This window comes from Nyctereutes procyonoides, unplaced genomic scaffold (assembly GCF_905146905.1).
Source record: "Nyctereutes procyonoides isolate TBG_1078 unplaced genomic scaffold, NYPRO_anot_genome, whole genome shotgun sequence".
NCBI lineage: Eukaryota > Metazoa > Chordata > Mammalia > Carnivora > Canidae > Nyctereutes > Nyctereutes procyonoides.
The window spans coordinates 31453968-31475119 of record NW_026575125.1 but is presented as its reverse complement, the minus strand read 5'-3'; the positions used below and the strand labels follow the sequence as shown (position 1 = coordinate 31475119).

General features: G+C 34.3%; 1 protein-coding gene across 1 annotated transcript in view; it reads right to left on the bottom strand.

Annotated features, from left to right (window-relative positions):
- CFAP47 (cilia and flagella associated protein 47) overlaps window positions 1–21152 on the bottom strand; it is a 491966-nt gene that overhangs the window by 82787 nt on the left and 388027 nt on the right. The window contains exon 58 of the mRNA XM_055338249.1: window positions 20480–20546. Coding sequence (XP_055194224.1) covers window positions 20480–20546 — 67 coding nt within the window. The remainder of the gene's footprint in view (window positions 1–20479; window positions 20547–21152) is intronic.

The window sequence follows — 21152 nt, the reverse complement described above, 5'->3', positions numbered from 1 at the left end:
TTTTGGCAAATATGAATTGTTTCCAATATTTATAGACAACCCAAGACAGATCTTTCATTTCTATATTATGATTCTCTTAGTTCTATAATTTCTTTTGGAATGAAAAAAATGCTGTTAAACATTAAAATGTAAAAATCAAGTAACATAAAAAATTAGAATATTTAATGCAACTATCAATAACAATAGCAGTATATTTCAAAATGGTGATGAGGATTTTTCTAATTACAGGGAAACAGTGTCTTCTCAGGGGAGAGTCAGGTTTCAAGAAGGTACAGGAAACATTCCTATTAGCTGACTTGGAGATAGAGGTTATCTTCCCTATGGCAAATCGTGGATTCTAGAGAATTGTGTGGTAAAGTCTTAGAGTTTGGAAAGGAGAGAAAGTTGTGATAAAAGAGTGGATGTACTGATGAGCATTGGGTGATGTGTAGAAGTGCTGAATCACCATATTGTACATCTGAAAAAGACTATACGTTGACTAATGGGAATTTAAATAAAAGTTTAAAAGAAGTGGATGCACTGCCCTTGAGGATATGAATGCTGAGAATGAGGGGTGACAAAGAGGAACTGGTATTCATTTGGTAACAGATATAAAGAGGGATAACTGTATAATTACATACTTTCACATGGAAGAAAGATAAATAGTGATGGTAAGATCTCACACTCCCACTACTTTTGGGGATGAGACTTTGGAGGTGGGAAAGATTGATAACTTAGTAAATATACATTATATATAAGGATTTGCCAACGGTTTGAAAATAATCCACCAATTATTCAACACTCTCTGACTCCTAAATATATTCATATATTTTGCTATATATGAGCTTAGCGGCAAAACTCAGCCCTCACAAGTAACAAACACAATTGAACCCTTGAGCAATGTGGGGGTTAGGAGTGCTAATTCCCCTGCAAAGCCAAAAATCTGCATAAAGACTTAACTACTAAGAGCCTACTGTTGCCTTATTGATAACACAAACAGTTAGTTGATGAACACACATTTTTATGTTATATGTATTATATACTGCATTCTTACAATAAAGAAGCTGGAGAAAAGAAAGTGTTATTAAGGAAATTATAAAGAAGACAAAATACATTTAAAATATTGCACTGTAAAAAAAATCCCGTGTATAAGTGGACCTGAGCAGTTCAAATCCATGTTGTTCAAGGGTCAGCTGTAATATTAAATATGGAGAGTTGGCTAATGTACTCAGGAATTGAGCGCTTATCTGCAAGATAAGTGTCTGATCATTTTCCTTTTATCTCATCAGTTTTCTTCCTGATAGAAGTTGTGATAAGATCACAGTACAATTTACATAAGATAATAAAATGAATAACATGTAATGATGACTTCTGTTTCTATCAAGGACTCAGGGATTCCAGTATATGCCCAGTTGCACAGGAAAGAAAATCTATTATAGCTACCAGAAGTCAGGAAGAATAAAAGTGGCAAAAGGTAATGAGTGCTTGTACCTAGTCAAAATAGAGAAATCCTAGAATGAATGTTTTCATAAAATGCATTTATCATATTCTTTTTTATGAGATAACTAAAAAATATATAAATCTAATCCTTTCTGTAAGATTAAATTTTGACCTGCCCACAGAACTGGTGACAGTAGAGAGTTTCAATTGTGTATTTATTTCCCACTCATGGAGCCCACGACAACTTATATGCATTTGATCTTACTTTTAGACTTAAATATACATAGGATTGTCAGCTAAATGAAGAAGAAGAAAAAAACGATAACAACTTCAGTTCAGGTGTAATTGGATTTTTGACATATCAGATAGAGCTCTGATTCCATTTGACAGATGCATATTGATTTTCATTTTAAACTCTTCTGATCCAACATACATACATATTTCTGGATTTTGAAATTAAATAAAGGTTTGAAGTGATAGAAAATTTTAATTAACCTCACTGAATGGATGTAATACTTATCCTGGAATTGGATGGAGTCTGATAGTATATATTTTTCATATAAAAACAATAAAAACATATAATATTTGTATAGCATAAAGGAAAAATTTTGTTTTTTAGAATGTATCAAACAGGTCATAAGACATAGCTTAGAATATGTTCTCACTAATCAGAATCTAAGAATTAAAAAAGTAAAAAGTTTATACAATTGCATTAAGCTTCTCAAGAGTGACCCAAATGTGCTAAAGCTGTCACCACTTTTACTATCTCTCAACACTTTCTTTACAGCTTCCATCTCTTGAGGCTCTTGTACAGAAGCTAATGCCTTTTATGTTTTTTCATACCGGATTCTGTGCCAGTGACCTTCAGTATTTTTGCCCTGATTTCTTCTCTCTTGTATACAAGTGGATAAATACTCAATTTTAAGCATGTTTTATTATGTTTCTCCCAAGACAGGCACTTGAGCCTTGATCCCAACATAATAAAAACATTATTAGACCAATAAAACTTGAAAGAGTATATTCCATTTTATAAAACGCAATTTTACTCTCAAACTCACATCTTATTTGATTCCAAAAGTACTCAAAAAGTATATAATTTGTATCTGAGCATTTTTATTCCAAATTTTTCTTTCTTATGTCTTTTCTAGCACCTAAGAAAAAAAAGCATTCCATTTTTTTAAGAAAGAGAAAACATTGTAAACTTAGCATCAAAATTAAAATAACTATTCTAAAAGCAAACAAACCTGTATAGATCTGTTTTTGTTAATGTCATTAACATAGAATGACAGAATCTTTGAGTTCTAATTTAATGGTCCTCATTTATAACCTCCCAGTGAATGTAGGAATATATTCTAAGAAGTATTCAGAGGATGGCCCCACAACAACCACTTAAACTCATCATCTGATGAGGAATTCCTATATCTTAAGGTACTCAGCTCCTTTATGAAACAAAATTGGAAGGTTTTTCATTGTTCTAGGCCCTGGTTCCACTGCTTACAGCTACTAGTGTCTGTTTGAAGTTCTGCTATTAGCAGCCATACAGAAAATTAAACTCCATCTTCCACATTTAGAGAAGCCACTTTTCCATGCTCACTATAATTTATTCCCTCAAGCACTAGACATAGTTCTATACATTTGTCATGTCTTGCTAGTTATTTAAATCTAAGGATTTAAGATTTGACTGTCTGACTGTCTTTGCTAAGTCCTTCAAGAGGCAAATCCAAGGGGACTCTTGGCTTTGGCCTAGGTCATGGTCTCATGGATCATGAGATGGAGCCCCACATTGGGCTCTGTGCTCAGTGGGGAGTCGGCTTGGGGATTCGCTCTCTGCTCCTTCCCCAAACCCAAACCAATAAGGTCAGCTATGTGTTATATTTCCACCTATGATGAATGATTTCCTGGAACTCCAAATACTGTTCTTGAATTCCTATCTCCATGGGCTACCAGCCCATTGGGACACCACCATTTCTACCTAAATTACAACATGTTGACCATTGCCTTACTCATAATGTAAGATCTTCCAAATTTCTGATTTCACTTTTTCCTAATATAACTATGTGTGGTTTCTTCAGCATCAATGGAAATCCAATCAGTATGTCTCATTGGACATTTTGGTTAGAAGTGGAGTTGTCTAGTCATTTATCAGATATTTACCAGCCATTTCTTAAGATATGACAAAAGATCCTTCATACTCAATATCCACAAAAAGAAGTATTTTATTTTCCAGTATCTTAATATTTAGCATTTTTAATTGACCCAAATTATCCAGGTGTGATCTAATTAGTGCAAAGCAATTTGGACCAATTACATATGTTCTTACACCTGCAAAAAGCTATTTTGCTATTATGGCTCAAATTTACTTTAAATTTTTAGATAATCTGACTACAAACTATGTTGTCAAGAATTAAATAAGACAAAACCAAAAATGTGCTCCCAAGCTGCACACCACCATATTCAGTTTATGTTACTGATGCTTTGTACCCCCGTGTCAAACATTCTATCATTTCCTTAAAACTCTGTCTTGAAGACTTAAGCCAAATATTACAGAATACAGAGATTAAATATCCATTTAGCATTCTAGCATATTGGCTTTCTCTTCCTGCTTTTTGTGATACATCAATTTGCTGAATATTCTCTGGTTTTACATAAATCATTTATGGTATGAACTCAGATAAGACTCCATTAGCTATTTATTATAGCCATCTCTGCAGGCTAATTCATTCATGTTGTCCCTTCACTAAGGGCTTTTCTCACCACTCTCTTCAAAATTGCACCTTCAACACCATGACTTACCTTATCCTCCTCCCCTACCAATTTTCATTCCCCATCCTATGATTATTGTTTATCTTTTCCTACTAGCATGTAAATCCACTAAGACAGAGATATTTGCCTGCTTAGCTCCCTGCTGCATCTACAGACTTTAGAACAGGATCTTAGCATATTGTAGTTCTCAATAAATATTAGTGTGTGAATGAGTTGAGCAAGGAACTGTTTTAGTTGCTGGAAATACCACATGAAATTAGAGAAAATATCATTTTTGCTGTGGAACTTAATAGAAAGTAGGGGAAAAGAAGAGGAATAAATAAGTAGATAACTACACAATAGGTTTTAAGTTAGTTATTTAGGAAGAGAGAATTGGTTATGGTTGTTTTCAGGGAAAATTTCTCTAAAGAGGTGACACTGAGTAGAGGCATTTAAAGGTAAACAAGAAGGTAGGGTAACGGTATTTCCAGAAGGGGAAGCAACCTAAACGCTTAAATAGGAATTGACTCAGGGGGCACCTGGGTGGCTCAGTGGTTGAGTGTCTGCCTTCAGCTCAGGTCATGATTCCAGGGTCCTGGGATTGAGTCCCACATTGGGCTCGCCGCAGGGAGCCTACTTCTCCCTCTGCCTATGGCTCTGCCTCTCTTTCTGTGTCTCTCATGAATGAATAAATTAAAAATCGAAAAAAAAAAAGGAATTGACTCAGGATGAGTCTGCAGCAGGTCAGTGAAGGGTAGGGGAGATTAGAGAATGTGAGATCAGGGGGAAAAAAAAAAGCAAATGATGGACAAATGATGTGGTGCCTTTCTGACCTCACCTCCTAAAACTGAATGTTTAACACAGGGAGGTTTTTAAAAAGCATAGTGATATGATCCAGTTTATGTTTTACAACAGATCACTCTGTCTTCTGCGTGGAGATCAGAATTTAGGGTGCAAGAGGAAAATAAAGGAAGCAATTATAGCAGTTCAGGTGGTGTAGACTAGGGTAAAAGTGGCAGAGGTTGTAAAAAGGGGCCAAGAAATAAGATATACATTTATGGCTTTCTGATCAGTGTTCACTGATGGGCTGGGAATTTCCACTGAGAACAAAAAAGAAATCCAGTATGACTTCTAGGTGCTTGGCAAGATGAACTAGATAAATAATGGTGCCTTTAAGTGAGATGGAGAGACCTTTGAGGAATAAATTAGCATGAGAGTGAGGGAGGGGACAGGTATATCAAGAGTAATATTTAGTAAGAGATACCTACTAGATACCCACGTGAAAAAGGAAATAAGCAGTTGAAACTCAAGAGAAACTCAAGAGATATAAATGAGGAGTTCGTGATGAATAGACAGGATCCACAAGCCTGAAATAAATGGCCAGGAACATAATAAACCTGGAAAAGAGACAGGACTGAACCTCAAGTCAAGCCAATATTTTGAGTCCTGAGAGCAGATAAAAGACAGAAAAGATGACTCACAAGGGCTAAACAATGACATAGGAGGAAGACCAAAAGTCAAGTTAATATAGCATTTCAAGAAGAAAAAAGTCAACTATGTCAAATGCTACTGAGAGATAAAGACAAGGACATAGCATTGAATGGTAGATTCTGCAACATGAAAGTTATGATCTCCCTGACAAAAGTAATTTTAGTTGAGTTGTCAAGATTAAATTCTCACTGAAGTGAATAGGAGAATTGATAATAGAGATAGTGAGGATAGACAACTTTTTCTAAGAATTTTTTTAAAAAAGATTTTATCCATTTATTTATGAGAGACACACACACACACACACAGAGAGAGAGAGAGAGAGAGAGAGAGAGAGAGAGAGGCAGAGATACAGGCAGAGGGAGAAGCAGGCTCCATACAGGGAGCCTGATGTGGGACTTGATCCCAGGACCCCAGGATCACGCTGAAGACAGACACTTAGCCGCTGAGCCACCCAGGTGTCCCTCTAAGAATTTTTCTTCAAAGAAAAAGAGAGAAGTGGGTTGGGGGCTACTGGGGCCATCAGATCAAGGTGTTAATATATATTGATATTATGCTGGTATATACTACAGGAATCATCCAGTCAATGCAAACACTGTAGATATAGGTGAGATGAGGGATAGCTGGGTGGTGAGGCTGTTGAATAAATCATAAGAGGTGAAATCTGGGGTTCAAGTGGAGGGGCTAGTTTTGTGACAGGAATACAAACCATTTGGCCATTGTAATGAAAGTCAGAGTTTTTTTTCTGTTTGTTTTGTTTTGTTTCTTTTTCTTTGTCTCTCAGCCATATTCAGCTATCTGTATGCAAGTGTAGAAAGGACAGAGTTGGTTTGCGTCTGATGTAGTAAACTGGACCACTTTTCCTAATACTTCACTCTTCCTCTTTATTATAATTATATAATCATGGTCATAGTTTGATTATGATTTGACTTTGACATTTCCCATGTTAAGGTAGACAGAATATATTTTCCACCTTCATTGATCCTAAGTATGACTTGATTTGACCAACAGAATGTGGGTGTAGGTGATAGTATCCAAGTTGAGGTCTTAGAACTCACTTGCGCTCTTGTTCTTCTTCCAGACACAATAAGAACATAGTCTAGGTTATGTCCCATAATAAATAAACATGTAGAGCAGTCCTGAAACTGATAACAAAATCTAAATAAGAGCTACCCAGCTAATCAAAAGATCCACAGGCAAGAAAAATGAACATTTCTGGTTATAAAACATTGAGATTATGAGGTTGTTATGCAGTATTAATGAAGCAATCACTGACTAATTCACCATAGTTGTGCGTTTACTTGGTGAATAGAAGAAGGAAGATAAACAAGGGAGATGAAAGCATAAGGAAGGGAGTGACTATAGTGACAGAGTAAATGACTATTTATCAGAAGTTTTGGATATAAATGTTCAAAATACTAGAACGCATATGTTTGTATCCCAAAGATCTCATGATGGAATTTGTCCAATGCCTTGTAGAAAATGAAGAACATAATTACTACATATTTTCTGAGATTTGAGAGTTTAGCAAAATATAGACAGTCTCTTATGATAGTGCAAAAGTACAGTGGAAATTGTACTTTGAATTTTGATATTTTCCTAGGGTAGTAATATGCTGTATGATACTCTCTTATGCTGGGCAGTGGCAGTGAGTCAACCACGAGGGTAGACAACCAATACACTCACAACTATTCTGTTTTTTCACTTTTACTACAGTATTCAACAAATTCCATGAGATATTCTACAACTTATTATAAAATAGGCTTTGTCTTAGATGATTTTGTCCAACTGTAAATGTTCTGAGCAGGTTTAATGTAGACTAGGCTGTGCTTTGATGTTTGGTAGACTAGGTGTAGCAAATGCATTTTCACCTTATAATATTTTCAACTTACAATGGCTCTATTGGGACATAATTCCATCGTACATCAAGGAAGATCTGTAAGACTAGGTTAAAGTGTTAGAACTTGCTCTTAACATAAACTAACTGGCTAGCATTGGAATCCTCTTTGTTCTACTTTTTGTACAGTAGCAATCAAAACTCAGTTTATCTTCACATTACCATCCTAAATTTACCTTACACAAAGAAAGACTCACACAGTCTTACAGAAATTATAAAACATGCTATGGATTTTTAATAATAAAATTCAAAAATAGTTGGTGTTTGGAATAATTCCAGAGATAATATTTTCTAACAGGCTTTAAAAATAACCTTTTATTTGAAAATGTAGAATTATCAAAACTAAGAAAGTAACATTGGTACAATATGATGAACTAACCTATATACTTTATTCAGATATTATTAACTATTCTATTATGTCATTTTATATCATTTGATCCAAGCCAAGATTCTGCATTGTATCTAGATGGCATGTCCCTTGAATATCCTTCAATCTGTGACACAGCTTTTCCTTGTCTTTTATGATCTTTTATGATACTTTTAAAGTGCACTGGTCGGGACGCCTGGGTGGCTCAATGGTTGAACATCTGCCTTTAGCTCAGATCCTGATCCCAGGGTTCTGGGATCAAGTCCGGCATTGGGGTCCCCGCAGCAAGTCTGCTTCTCCCTCTGTCTATGTTTCTGCCTCTCTCTCTGTGTCTCTCATGAATAAATGAATAAAATCTTAAAAAAAATAAAGTGTACTGGAAAGGTTTTTTATAGAATACCCTTCAGTTTGAATTTGTCTGATGTTTTTTCATTAGATTGAGGATATACATTTTGGGGAATGATATCAGAGAGATGATTTCTTTTTCTCTGTGTTCAATTATCAGGGGATATATGATAATGATATATTTTAGTATTGGCCATGTTAATATTTATTTGGTTAAGGTGGTGTCTGCCGGGTTCTCCAATGTAAGTTAGTATTTTCTCTTAGTATTTAATATACACCTTGTGGAAATACTTTGAGATTATGCAAATATTCCTTCTCTTTGAACTTTCACCATCTAATTTGATGACCTGTCAGCAGACCTTGCTTTATCAATTAGGTGTTTAGTATTTCTTCAGACCCCAAACATTCAGTTGACTATATTTTTTGGGTCTAAATCTAGGTTTTCCCTCCTGTTCATTTGATCTTCATGCTCATCTTTAGTCAGGACAAATTGTCTGTATGTCTGTTTAATCAGTACAAAATAATGTACATTTTAGGTACAAGCATACCTCATTTTATTGTGCTTCACTTTATTAAGCTTCTCAGATAACTTTTTTTTTTAAGTTGAAGGTTTGTGGCAACCCTGCATCAAGCAAGTCTATTGGCACCATTCTTCTAACAGCATTTGCTTACTTTGTGTCTCTGTGTCACAGTTTGGCAATTGTACATTTCAAACTTTTTCAGTATTGTTATTTTTGTTATGGTAATGTTTGATCAGTGATTCTGACTCAAAGTTCAAATGATGGTTAGCATTTTTTAGTGATAAAGTATTTTTAATTAAGGTATGCACATTGTTTTTTAGAGATAATGCTATCATATACTTAATAGACTATAGTATAAACATAACTTCTATATGTACTAGGAAACCAAAACATTCATTTGACTCATTTTACTGCAATATTCACTTTACTGCAGGGGTTTGGAGCTGAACCCGCAGTATCTCCAAGGTATGCCTGTACATCTTAAAATCTGTTAGTAAAAGCCTTCCAATTTCATTCTTTCTTATTTGTTTTGAAAATTCTACTTTTTTGTATTTTCGTATATATTTTAGAATCAGCTTATCAATATCTACAAAAATTGTCTAATGAGAAATGGATTGGAAATGCACTGGATCTATATATCAAATTGGAGAGCATTGACATTTTAACAATATTATGTCTTTGGTCGATGAACATGATGCATCTCTATTTATTTAGGTTTATTGGATTTCTTCCATCAGTGTTTTTCTATTATTTGATACACAGATACTGTACATATTTTGTTAGATATTTACCTACGAACTGTAGGTTTTTTTTATCGTTGTTGTAAATGACATTTTTAACATCACACTTGAACTGTCTTGTTGCTAGTATACAGAAATGCAACTGGGTTTTGTACACTGACTTGAAGAAGTCTTTAATTCTACAGTGTAAAGAGTATTTTTGGGTTATAGAATTATGATCGACAGTACTTTTTTTTTTTTGCATCACTATAGACGTCACTCCGTTACCACCTAGCTTGCACGGTTTATAAAGAGAAGTCTTTATTCTTTTGTATGTAATGTGTCTTTTTTTTATTAAAGATTTATTTATTTATTCATTCAGAGAGAGCAAGAGAGAGGCAGAGACACAGGCAGAGGGAGAAGCAGGCTCCATGCAGAAAGCCCGATGTGGGACTGGATCCCAGGTCTCCAGGGTCACAGCCTGGGCGGAAGGGAGGTGCTAAACCGCTGGGCCACCGGGGCATCCCTCGGATCATTTTTTTTTAAAGTGAATTCTATACTCAACATGAGGCTTGAACTCATGACCCTGAGATCGAGAGGTGCATGCTCTACTGACTGAGCCAGCCAGGCATCCCTTAATATAGTCACTGATAGAATTTTGTTCTTATTTCTTAAATATCCTATGCTGATAATGAGCTATTTTTAAACATCAAAATTAATGATTTATACCTGTGGGGGTTTTTTAATGCTTTTTTTTAAAGATCTTATTTATTTATTCATGAGAGACAGAGAGAGAGAGAGAAAAAGAGAGAGAGAGGCAGAGACACAGGCAGAGGGAGAAGCAGGCTCCATGCAGGGAGCCCAACGTGGGACTCCATCCCGGTCTCCAGGACCACACCCTGGACTGAAGGCGGTGCTAAACTGCTGAGCCACCCGGGCTGCCCTATACCTGTGGTTTTTGATGTTGTACTGAGAATAGAGAAGGGGACTAGCCTTATTGGATACTAACACATAAAGTAAAAAAAAAAATCACAATTTTTACTAAAAGACAACCTACAGAATGGGAGAAAATATTTGCAAATGACATATCTGATAAAGCATTAATATCCAAAATATATAAAGAACTTACAAAAAAAAAAGAACTTACACAACTCAACTCCAAAGAAACTAATCATCCAATTTAATACAGGCAGAAGAAAGTAAACAGAGACTTCTCCAAAGAAGACATACAGATGGTCAACAGATACATGAAAAGATGCTCAACATCACTAATCATCAAGAAATGTAAATCAAAACCACAATGAAATATCACCTCACATCTGTCAGAATGGCTATAATCCAAAACAGAGGAAACAAGTGTTGACGAGGATGTGGTTAAAAAGGAACCCTAGTAAAAAAAAAAAAAAAAAAAAAAAAAAAAAAAAAAAAAAAAAAAAAGGAACCCTAGTGTACTGTTGGTGGGAATGTAAACTGCTGCAGCCACTGAGGAAAACAGTATGGAAGTTCCTCAAAAAATTAAAAGTTGCATTACCATATGATCCAGTAATTCAATTACTTGGTATTTGCCCAAAGAATACAAAAATACTAATTCTAAAGGATATATGTACCCCTGTGTTTATTGGCAGCATTATTTATAAGAGCCACATTATGGAAGCAGCCCAGGGCCCATCCATAGATGAATGGGTAAAGATGTGGTCCTATATATACAATGGAATATTACTTAGCCACAAAAAAGAATGAAATCTTACCATTTGCAGTGACATGAATGGATCTAGAGAGCATAATGCTAAGTGAAATAAGTCAGTCAGAGAAAGACAATACCATATGATTTCACTTATATGTAGAATTTAAGAAACAAAACAAATGAACAAAGAAAAAATGAGTCAAATAAAAATCAGGCTCTTAATGATAGAGAACAGACTGATGGTTACAGGAAGAGAGGTGGGTGGGGGTATGGATGAAATAGGTGAAGGGGATTAAGAGTATATTTATCATGATGAGCACTGAATAATGTATGGAGTTTTGAATCACTATATTATATACCTGAAACTAATATAATGCTGTATGTTAACTATATTGGAATCAAAAAAATTTTTAATTTACAATTTTGAAAAAGGCACTGGCTAGTTATAAGACCAGTTAATTAATGAAACAATCTAGAAAATGACCATAAATCAGTTGTAGAGTATGTGCATATGAAGATACTATCTTATTAAACATACCCATCAATTAATTAATATATCAATAATACTAAAGGTACTAAACAGTTCATATATTCAATTATGCATCATTATATTATATAATGATAATATATTCCATATAAATCAAGTTATAAATTATTGATTACATTAAATGTAATCATTAACAATGTATTATTTATATATTAATTACATTAATGATGTTTCCATTCAGTGAAAGATTTGGTTTATTTCACAAATGATACAATTACAATTTGCTATCTGGCTTGGGGAAAAACAAATGGAAAACTTTGCACACTAAATACAAAGATCAATTTCAGATAAATTGCATATGTAAATATTTTTAAAACCTTTAAGTCTTAAAAAAGTTTAATGATCTATTTTCACATTGTTTGAAGAAAAATCTTTCTAACCAAGACAGGTGACCCAGAGGATATAAAGACAGGAGTTTACCATAAAATTACAAAAATTATGGGAAAAATTCTATAATTGAAGACAATAAATAACAGATTGGAAGAAATATGTCTCAGGGAGATATCAAAAATATTTTTCAATGGATAACATGAAAAAGTTTTACAAATTCATGGCAGAGGTAAAAACAACCTAGTATCATTTAAAATGAGCAAAAGTTATGCAAATAGAATTTACAAAAAGCCAAATGCAAAGAGCAATATTAGATGTGCAAGTTCTGCTTCCTGGAACCCAAAGAACTTGTATTTGCCAACTGAATGGCTTCATGTTGACAACAGAGGCATTTATTCTCAAAGAAGAAAGAGGGATGTTACCTAAAATTTATCTATCTGTCTGCCTATGTATTTATGCTTATATAAAGCTAAAATAGAATATTGAAAATTTTTAAAGTTACACGGAAATGACACTAACTAAAATTATATCTGGTTAGTTTTATTTATATGTAGAAAATTATGTGAGAAAATAATGGCCTGATGTTTTAGAGAAAAAAATAGATTTAAGTGGAATAGAGCAACATGGTTAAAGGTATTTTCCCTATGTATTTTTCTGCCAGGAATATTTATGTAACCAGAAGTAGGATCTCCTAATACTGTTATTACTCCAATGACAACCACCTAAACTGAGGCTAGAAATCTTTTCTTTAAATTAAGTATAAAATTTAATTAGCCCTTACAGATATTATTCAACATTCTATAAAATGTTTTGAATACCAAGAAAACAAAAGTGATATAATAGTCATTATATAATGATATTTTTTAATTATATTAATCTTCCTCATGAAAATGATTAAAGATTTTCTATTCTTGAGCAAAGAATACTCTCATTGTTTTAAGTAAAGCCTTTATGTTTTCTAAGAAGCAATAGGAGAAAAGAAATAGTGAGCTGTTGTATTTAAAATCAGTAATAAAATATTAAGTATAAATAAACATAGAAGTAGCTTGTAGTATGTGACAACAAATTGTGTATTTACTGTTGCTCTAATATCACAAAAAATGAGATATTATGTTAATAGTCTTGCTATTTTTAAAGGGTGTTCTAAAATGGTCTTGAGTATAATTTGTCCATTAGGCAAATGCAAAATATATGAAAAATATATAAAAAAAATTTAAACATTTCTGAAGACATAAAGTTGATTAGTGAAAATACATAAAATGGACATTGATACAAAGATTCAGAATCACAGAAATGTCATTTTTCCTACATGTACAAAGTTAAAATTTAAATGACAAATTTAAAATAATTCCAATAAACATTCTATTAGGTTTTCTCTGGAGGTAACTGAGTTCATTATAATGGTCATATAGATACACAAATAAAAAATAATAGCCAGTATAACTCTGAAAAGGAAGAGTAATATGAGAGAACTAACCTCAACACATATTAAAACAAATTATAAAGCCTCTCTAATTAAAATAATGTAGTTTTGGCTCTCAAAGAAAGATCAGTGGAATAGTAGTGATAACCCAGAAAGAAACCAAGTACACATGGCAGCATAGTCTAGGATAATGCTAGTATATTGAATAAGTACAGATAAAATGGGCTTTTAAATAAATCTTGAAGATTTATTTGGATAAACAGATGGAGGGGAAAACCATATTCTTAGATTTAAAAAATTCATCATTCAATATTTCTAAGATGCCAGTTACCCCCAAGTCGATACGTAGTTTCAATATAATTCAAATACAAATCCTAGCAGGGACATGTGTGTGTGTCTATGTATCTGTATAGCTGTGTGTGTTTGAAAGTTAACTAGCTGATTCTAAAATTCTTATAAAAGTACAAAGGATTTAGAATAACTAAGGAAATCTTGAAGAGCAGGGAAAACTTGAAGGATTTATGTTACCACATATCAAGACTTGCCATATAGCTACAGCAATTAAGGCAGTATGGCATTGGTAAAAGGATGAATGAATGAGTAGACAACTGGAACTGAAAAGAAAGTCCAGAAACAGACTCACATACATACTGACATTGGATTTGGGAGAAAAGCGTCCCTGCTATACAATGAAGGAAAGGATGGCCTTTTCTATAAGTGGTGCTAGGGCAATTTGGTATACATAATGAATAAAATGAATCTTAACTTCCACCTCACCATATTTAAAGTTATTGAGATATGTATCAGGAAAAGTAAACGATAATGCTTCTAGTAAAAAAGAGAAATATATCTTCATGACTTTATGCCCCAAGCTACCAAGACAATGGCCAGTACTTAGTACCTAGATATCAGCTCTCTGGGAGAAGTGCCTTCAGCTGTAGAGTCACCTGACTAAAGCCAAGCTCCTTTTCTGGGGCAGACCATATTTCATGATAGATCTATGTAGGCCCAGAGGGGTCAAGGAGATGGAGGTATAAGATCGGGGCCTCCTCATCCCAAATTGGGCAACTCTGAAGAGGTAGCCTAGTTTCTATGCTTGCCATGGTGTGAGCCAACACTTCTGTCTCCACCTTTCCCTCTGTCCGGTCTTACTTTGTTCTCTTCTTCCCCAGGGCTGTTGATCCTGAAAGCACTCCCTAATAGACTTCTGCTTACTAACCCCCTTCTCAGAGACTGCTTCCTAGGAAAACTGTTTTGCAACAATGCTACTTGAGGTAGTTCTGAGTGAAACCTGGACAGATATTTAACATTTTTGTTTCATTATCTGTTGATAGATGTTTTACAGCTGTCTTCTATTTGTAGTAGCAGTATTATGTGGTTGGGTAAGAGCCCAAACCCAAGCTCCAGCATAGACTGTGGGTGTGATCTTGGACATTACTCCTACATGTCTCAGCATACTCACCTAGCATAATGGTATGAATACAATCTATCTCATAGGTTTATTGTGAGGACTAAATCCATTAAAATATGTAAAGTGTGGGCAGCTTGGGTGGCTCAGCAGTTTAGTGCCACCTTTGGCCCAGGACGTGATCCTGGGGACCTGGGATCGAGTCCCATGTCAGGCTGCCTGCATTGAATGCCTGCTTCTCCCTCTGCCTGTGTCTCTGCCTCTCTCTCTCTCTGTGTCTCTCATGAATAAACAAATAAAATCTTAAAAAAAAAAGTAAAGTGTTTCAAACAGTTCCTTGCACAGAGTACATTGCTATTGCTCACAGCAAGTGACACTGTTTTCCACTAAAATACTATTAAGTAAATTATTATATAGGTGACATGCCAAAATACGTGAAGATGGTATATGAACAACTGAAATTTGGTGATACTTTTAGTGAAAATGTTGAGTAAAAGTAGAATACATAAAGAATTAGAAATATCAAAAGGAAGAACAAAGCTGGATAATTTTAAAAGTATAGATACAAATATAGAAATGGATATCTACTATTCTGTAAGAAATTCTTTTCTAGAAAACTAGTATTCACCTAAGGCAACAAGACTCTTCATCAATGAGTAACTGATGAAAGTTAAAAGCATCTGTTTACCAATTGTTTCACCTAGAAAACAAATGGATTTCAGAAGAAAAAAGCCTAGTATTTATTTCTTTATTCATTTTTCAGAAATATACTTCCTGGCATGTATTGGCAGTATGCTAGTCTTGTTTCTAATAAAAACTGAAGAAATGAAAAAAAAAAAAAAACCCTGAAGAAATAGGGCTCCTGGGTGGCTCAGTGGTTGAACGTCTGCTTTTCTCTCAGGTCATGATCCCGGGGTCCGGGGATCGAGTCCCACATCGGGCTCCCTGTGGGGAGCCTGCTTCTCCCTCTGCCTATGTCTCTGCCTCTCTCTGTGTGTCTCTCATGAATAAATTTAAAAAAAAATGAAGAAAGCCAGGAATTCATCTTTGTGTTGACTTATTTTCACCTATACGAATAATACTCATGACCAGTACATAATTTTAGTGTTTAGAAATGTCTTCACAGGGGCACCTGGGTGGCTCAACAGTTGAGCATCTACTTTTGGCTCAGGTCGTGATCCTGTTGTCCTGGGATCGAGTCCCACATCAGACTCCCCGAGGGGGGCCTGCTTCTCCCTCTGACTATGTCTCTGCCTCTCTCTCTGTGCCTCTCATGAATAAATAAATAAAATCTTAAAAAAAGAGAAATGTCTTCATATACACAATTGCAATTGTTCTTCAAAAAATATCCTGTTTGGTAAAACTAATTTTCACTTTCTATGATGTCCAGGTTAGGACCTAGAAAATACAGAAACTAGCTCAAGCTAACAACTTTTCTAGGTTACAGTAAAAACCAGAACACAACAGACTTTCAGACTACACATCTTTTTTTTTTAAATTTTTACTTATTTATGATAATCACAGAAAGAAAGAGAGAGAGAGAGAGAGAGAGAGAGGCAGAGACACAGGCAGAGGGAGAAGCAGGCTCCATGCACCGGGAGCCCCATGTGGGATTCGATCCCGGGTCTCCAGGATCACGCCCTGGGCCAAAGGCAGGCGCCAAACCGCTGTGCCACCCAGGGATCCCCAGACTACACATCTAATGCCAGTCCCTGTAGCTTGGATCTCCTCCTAGGGTCCTAGAAGTAGCACCTTATTCTCTAGATCTACAGTATGATATCTAATTCAACTAACCCCTTCCCCTCCCCTGGCTCTGATTTTTTAAATGTCACAGTCAGAGGACCCAGGAAAATGTTACAGCTAAAATTTTTTTCTCAAGGGTTTAATCTTGATTTTGCTTCAGTGACATTTGATTACTTCGTGGTGAAGCAGAAAAAGAACACTTCAAGTCTTATAAATGTATCAGCTTTGTAGCAGGATGTCTTCTGAGATCACAATTCACCTCTACTCTTATCTCATTCTTGGTTACTCAACCTAATTAGATGTGTAGACAAGAATGAGCTTCAAAGTGAAAGCCTGGCAGGTTAACATTCTTCACTGACAGGAAGACCCTTTTTTCTCCCCCTCCTGTCTAGTTCCTGTCACCAATTTTGAGAGAAAGATAACAAAAAGGACAGTGAACTTATTAAAAACAAAATGAAATATTGAGCTATTACAACATAGCATGGAACTCATCCTAAAGAAGAAAAATTCTAGGAAGAAAAAGTTTCTGTAGAGGAATTAAAAGTTTCTGTAGAGGACATGAAACTTTTTTTTTCCAATGTAAAAACAAACAAAAAAAAACCAAAAAACAAAACAAAACAAAAAAAAAACCAGTGTCAATGGCTAGAATTCTAGTCTTGGTTGATATCTTCATATATAGAGATGTGATTTTATGAGAGGATTTTATGAATACAAAGGAACTTAAATTTCAGAAAGAAGTTAATATGAGAAGGTTTGCAGAAATTATTTGTACCTATGTCCTTTTGTCATATATTGATCAAAATATTTCAGAAGTTAGATTGAGACTGGGATGATGCCTAGAAAAGCTTAGCATGAAATGAAGCAGCAGCATTCACATTTGAGAAACATACATATACTAGTCTTCACAGCTGTCACTTGGTCTCCCTTTAATGTTGAGCCCTTCGCTGAATTGAATTGAATGCACTGTCACAGGATATGGCACACTGGAGGGTAGGAGTTTAGAACTTCTTTGCTGAATTAGTTCACCGGAGAACAGTATTTACAAAAGTATGTTTCTTAGACAGATATATATTCCAAAAGCATGTCATCTCCTCTATATGGAAATATAGACAGCATTAGAAGAAAAAAGTTCCTAGGAAACCCTGCTATAAAGGAAATTTTGTTTAAGCTGGTATTTCCCAAATTTATCGAAGCATAGAACTTAGTGTTTTTTTTTTTTAAATCTCATATCACACCTATTTCTATCTCTTGAAATTAGTATTTCACTCTACACACTTAGGTAAACACTGGTCAAGAATAAGATAATCTCTATAGTTCTCAAGGACTCACCAAGGAAATGTTCCATGTAAAAGTGGAAAGAGTTTTAAAGTTATAAATGCTTTATATGGTGTAAGAGATTATACCTACAGGTAATTTTTATAGTATGATCAATGAATCTCAAAGTCTCTAAAAATGTCAATAGCAGTATTAGAAACAGAGCTCCCATGAGATCATGACCTGAGCTGAAACCAAGAGTCGGATGCTTAACTGACTGAACCACCCAGGCGTCTCTGGGTGAAATAAATTCTTTAAGAGATCATGAAAAGAAAGAAATGGAATAAGAAAACACACACACAAAAAAAAGAAACATAAAATTGTAACATTTAAACTGTATGGCACTAGAGCAAGGCCTGAAATATAGATCCATATAATAGAATATATATGATCTGAATATAGGTTGCAAAAATAAATAGCTTCAGAATGATGATTATTATCAGATGAAAAGATGGGAAGCTTGCTAGTTAAGTAGGGGAATCAAATTAGATTATAATTACATAGCAAAAAAGCAAAACCTGGATGATTTAAGAGAAAATTTAAAAGCTGCCCTTTTATGTATAACTCCTTCCCCATTACAAAATAGAAGAAAAAGAAAATGTAGGTGAATTTTTGATGGATTTCAGGATGTAGGAAGCCTGAAAGTGTAGAACCAATGGAAAAAATTTTAAAAAAGAAAATGTCTCATATACTCAATGGGTAAGTAAAATTAAAATATAAGAAGAAATGTAAATAATTAATACAAATATAAAGTTGTTATTTGGCATTCAGGGGTTTTCCGACTTTTTGCTATTAATAACAATGCAATATTTTGATTCTTTCTGTAAGTGTTCTCAGCAGAGGGGTGTTTGTGTGGTGCAGTCAGTTAAGTGTCAGACTCTTGATTTAGGTTCAGATCGTGATCTCAGGGTCCTGAGATTGAACCCCATGTTAGGCTCCACACTCACGTGAGGTCTGCTTAAGACTCTCTCTCCCTCTCCCTCTGCTCCTTCCCCTCTAAAATATATAAACAAATCTTTTAAAAAAAATGATCTCAGTAGAATTGCAACTGCTGGGTCAAAAGGGTGACAATTTCTAAGTTTCTTTATATACATTTACACAAAGTGCTTTACGGAAGCTATGCTGTGATTTGTATTCCCCAACCATTACGTGTTCAGATTTCACCATGGTTTCGAGGAAATACAAAAGTAAATATCAAAAAGGAAAAAGAAAACCTAGATGGCTATCATTTAAATCAACATCTATTTGAATATCAATGACTATGAAAATATTTTCAATCATTCCTTGGCCATCTGCATTCACTCTTTTGTGAACTGCTGTTCACACTATTTTTAATATGTTACAAGGAAATTGAAAACAAACACTTTGAAGTCATCCACAAGGAGATTTTGCTTTGCCATTAAGCAACTTTCTGAATCGCAATCTCCTTGATTCGACAAGAGTAATGATACCACTTACATATGGAATTGTATCAAATGAAATAAAATAATGAGATTGAGGATGCTGATATACAATAAATAGAAAAATACAATACATAGAAAAAAGTACAATAAATAGAAAAAAGTCATGAACCCATTTGTATTGGGATGCTAGTAGTAGTCACTGATTGCAGTTAGTATTTTAGTATTATGCTAATTCATATTTTATCATGTTTACCATAACTATTATGATTAAATTAATGTAAATAAAATATTATTATTTTTCAAAGATTTTATTTATTTATTCATGAGAGACAAACAGAGAGAGGCAGAGACAGGCAGAGGGAGAAGCAGGCCCCCCACAGGGAGCCTGAGCATGACTTGATCCTGGACCCTGGGATCACACCCTGAGCTGAAGGCAGACCCTCAACCACTGAGCCAATTAGGTTCCCAATAAAAATGTTATTTTAAGCAAATTAGTATTTTTTGAGCTTTAGATTTTAAGCAACTTCATTATTTATGTCTTAGGTTTTTTCCTATTCATCAATGTGCAAGTGGGATGATTAATACATAGTACAAATAGATGTACACTCCCTAATAATTTTTCAGGGAATCATTAGGTTTGTAAAGATGCAATTATTTTTCATGATTATGAATAGCTTTAGCATATTATTTATTTTTAATTTTCCAAAATCTTCTTTGACTCACACACAAGTATTTTTTTTTAAATTTTATTTTAAAGTAATCTCTACACCCAACATAGGGCTCAAACTCACAACCCAGAGATCAAGAGTCACATGCTCTACTGACTAAGCCAGCTAGATGCCCCTCACATGCTTAAGTATTAAGTGGTATGACTTTTCAACTAGTCAAAATCTCAAAGATAAAATATTTTACAAGTTGTACTTATATATTATGGAAAAAACAGCAAAGATATAATGAATATATATAAAGATTATACTACCTATGTTTTTCTATCAACTTACTAAAATTCATGTCCAAATTTTTAATTGTGTAATTGTTATTAAAATATACTAAGACAACAGACATAATTTCATCATCTCTGAAATACAAAAGCATACAGAATGACAGACTATAAAGTAGAAATCCATACCTTGTGTGTGACTCAAACCACTAAACTTGAAGGCAGAAGTCTCATGGAAGAAGCAATCCCAGTAACAGTTAAGGCCATGATACTTGAGTTTTTCCCAACCTAATAAAAATATAAAGAGATATTATTCTCCAATGTCACATTCAAAAGGAAAAATAGCAGTGGAGATTGAAATAGAATCCAAACTCTCCTCTAATGGGAAATTTTTCAGATGATTATTTTTCAAAGTATATTTTAAGATGAGATTTAAATGTCATTTTTGAAGAACATATTCAACATTATGAAAGTTTTTCTAATATTACAAAATATTAAAAAAAAACAATTCATACATTCTTAGAATTTAATGTATTCTACCCAAATAACAGATATTACTGACAGCCTGTTTGAGTCTACCATCTAAAAATGGATTCTAAAAAAAAATGGATTCTAGTAGTTTATATTTACATATGCATAAATGTATATGCATTGACAATAATTTAAACCAATAAATACAAAATCAATCAATTACCCAAAATGTCCTGGCTGTATAACAAGTCCTTGCTTTTAGTGCTGCTTTATGAAAGATAAAAACCTTTTGTCAACACAGACATTTATGATATTAGGTACACTGAACTAGATATTAGCTGACACTGGCCTTGGAAAGGAATGGGAGTGCATATTACAACCCTTATGAAGG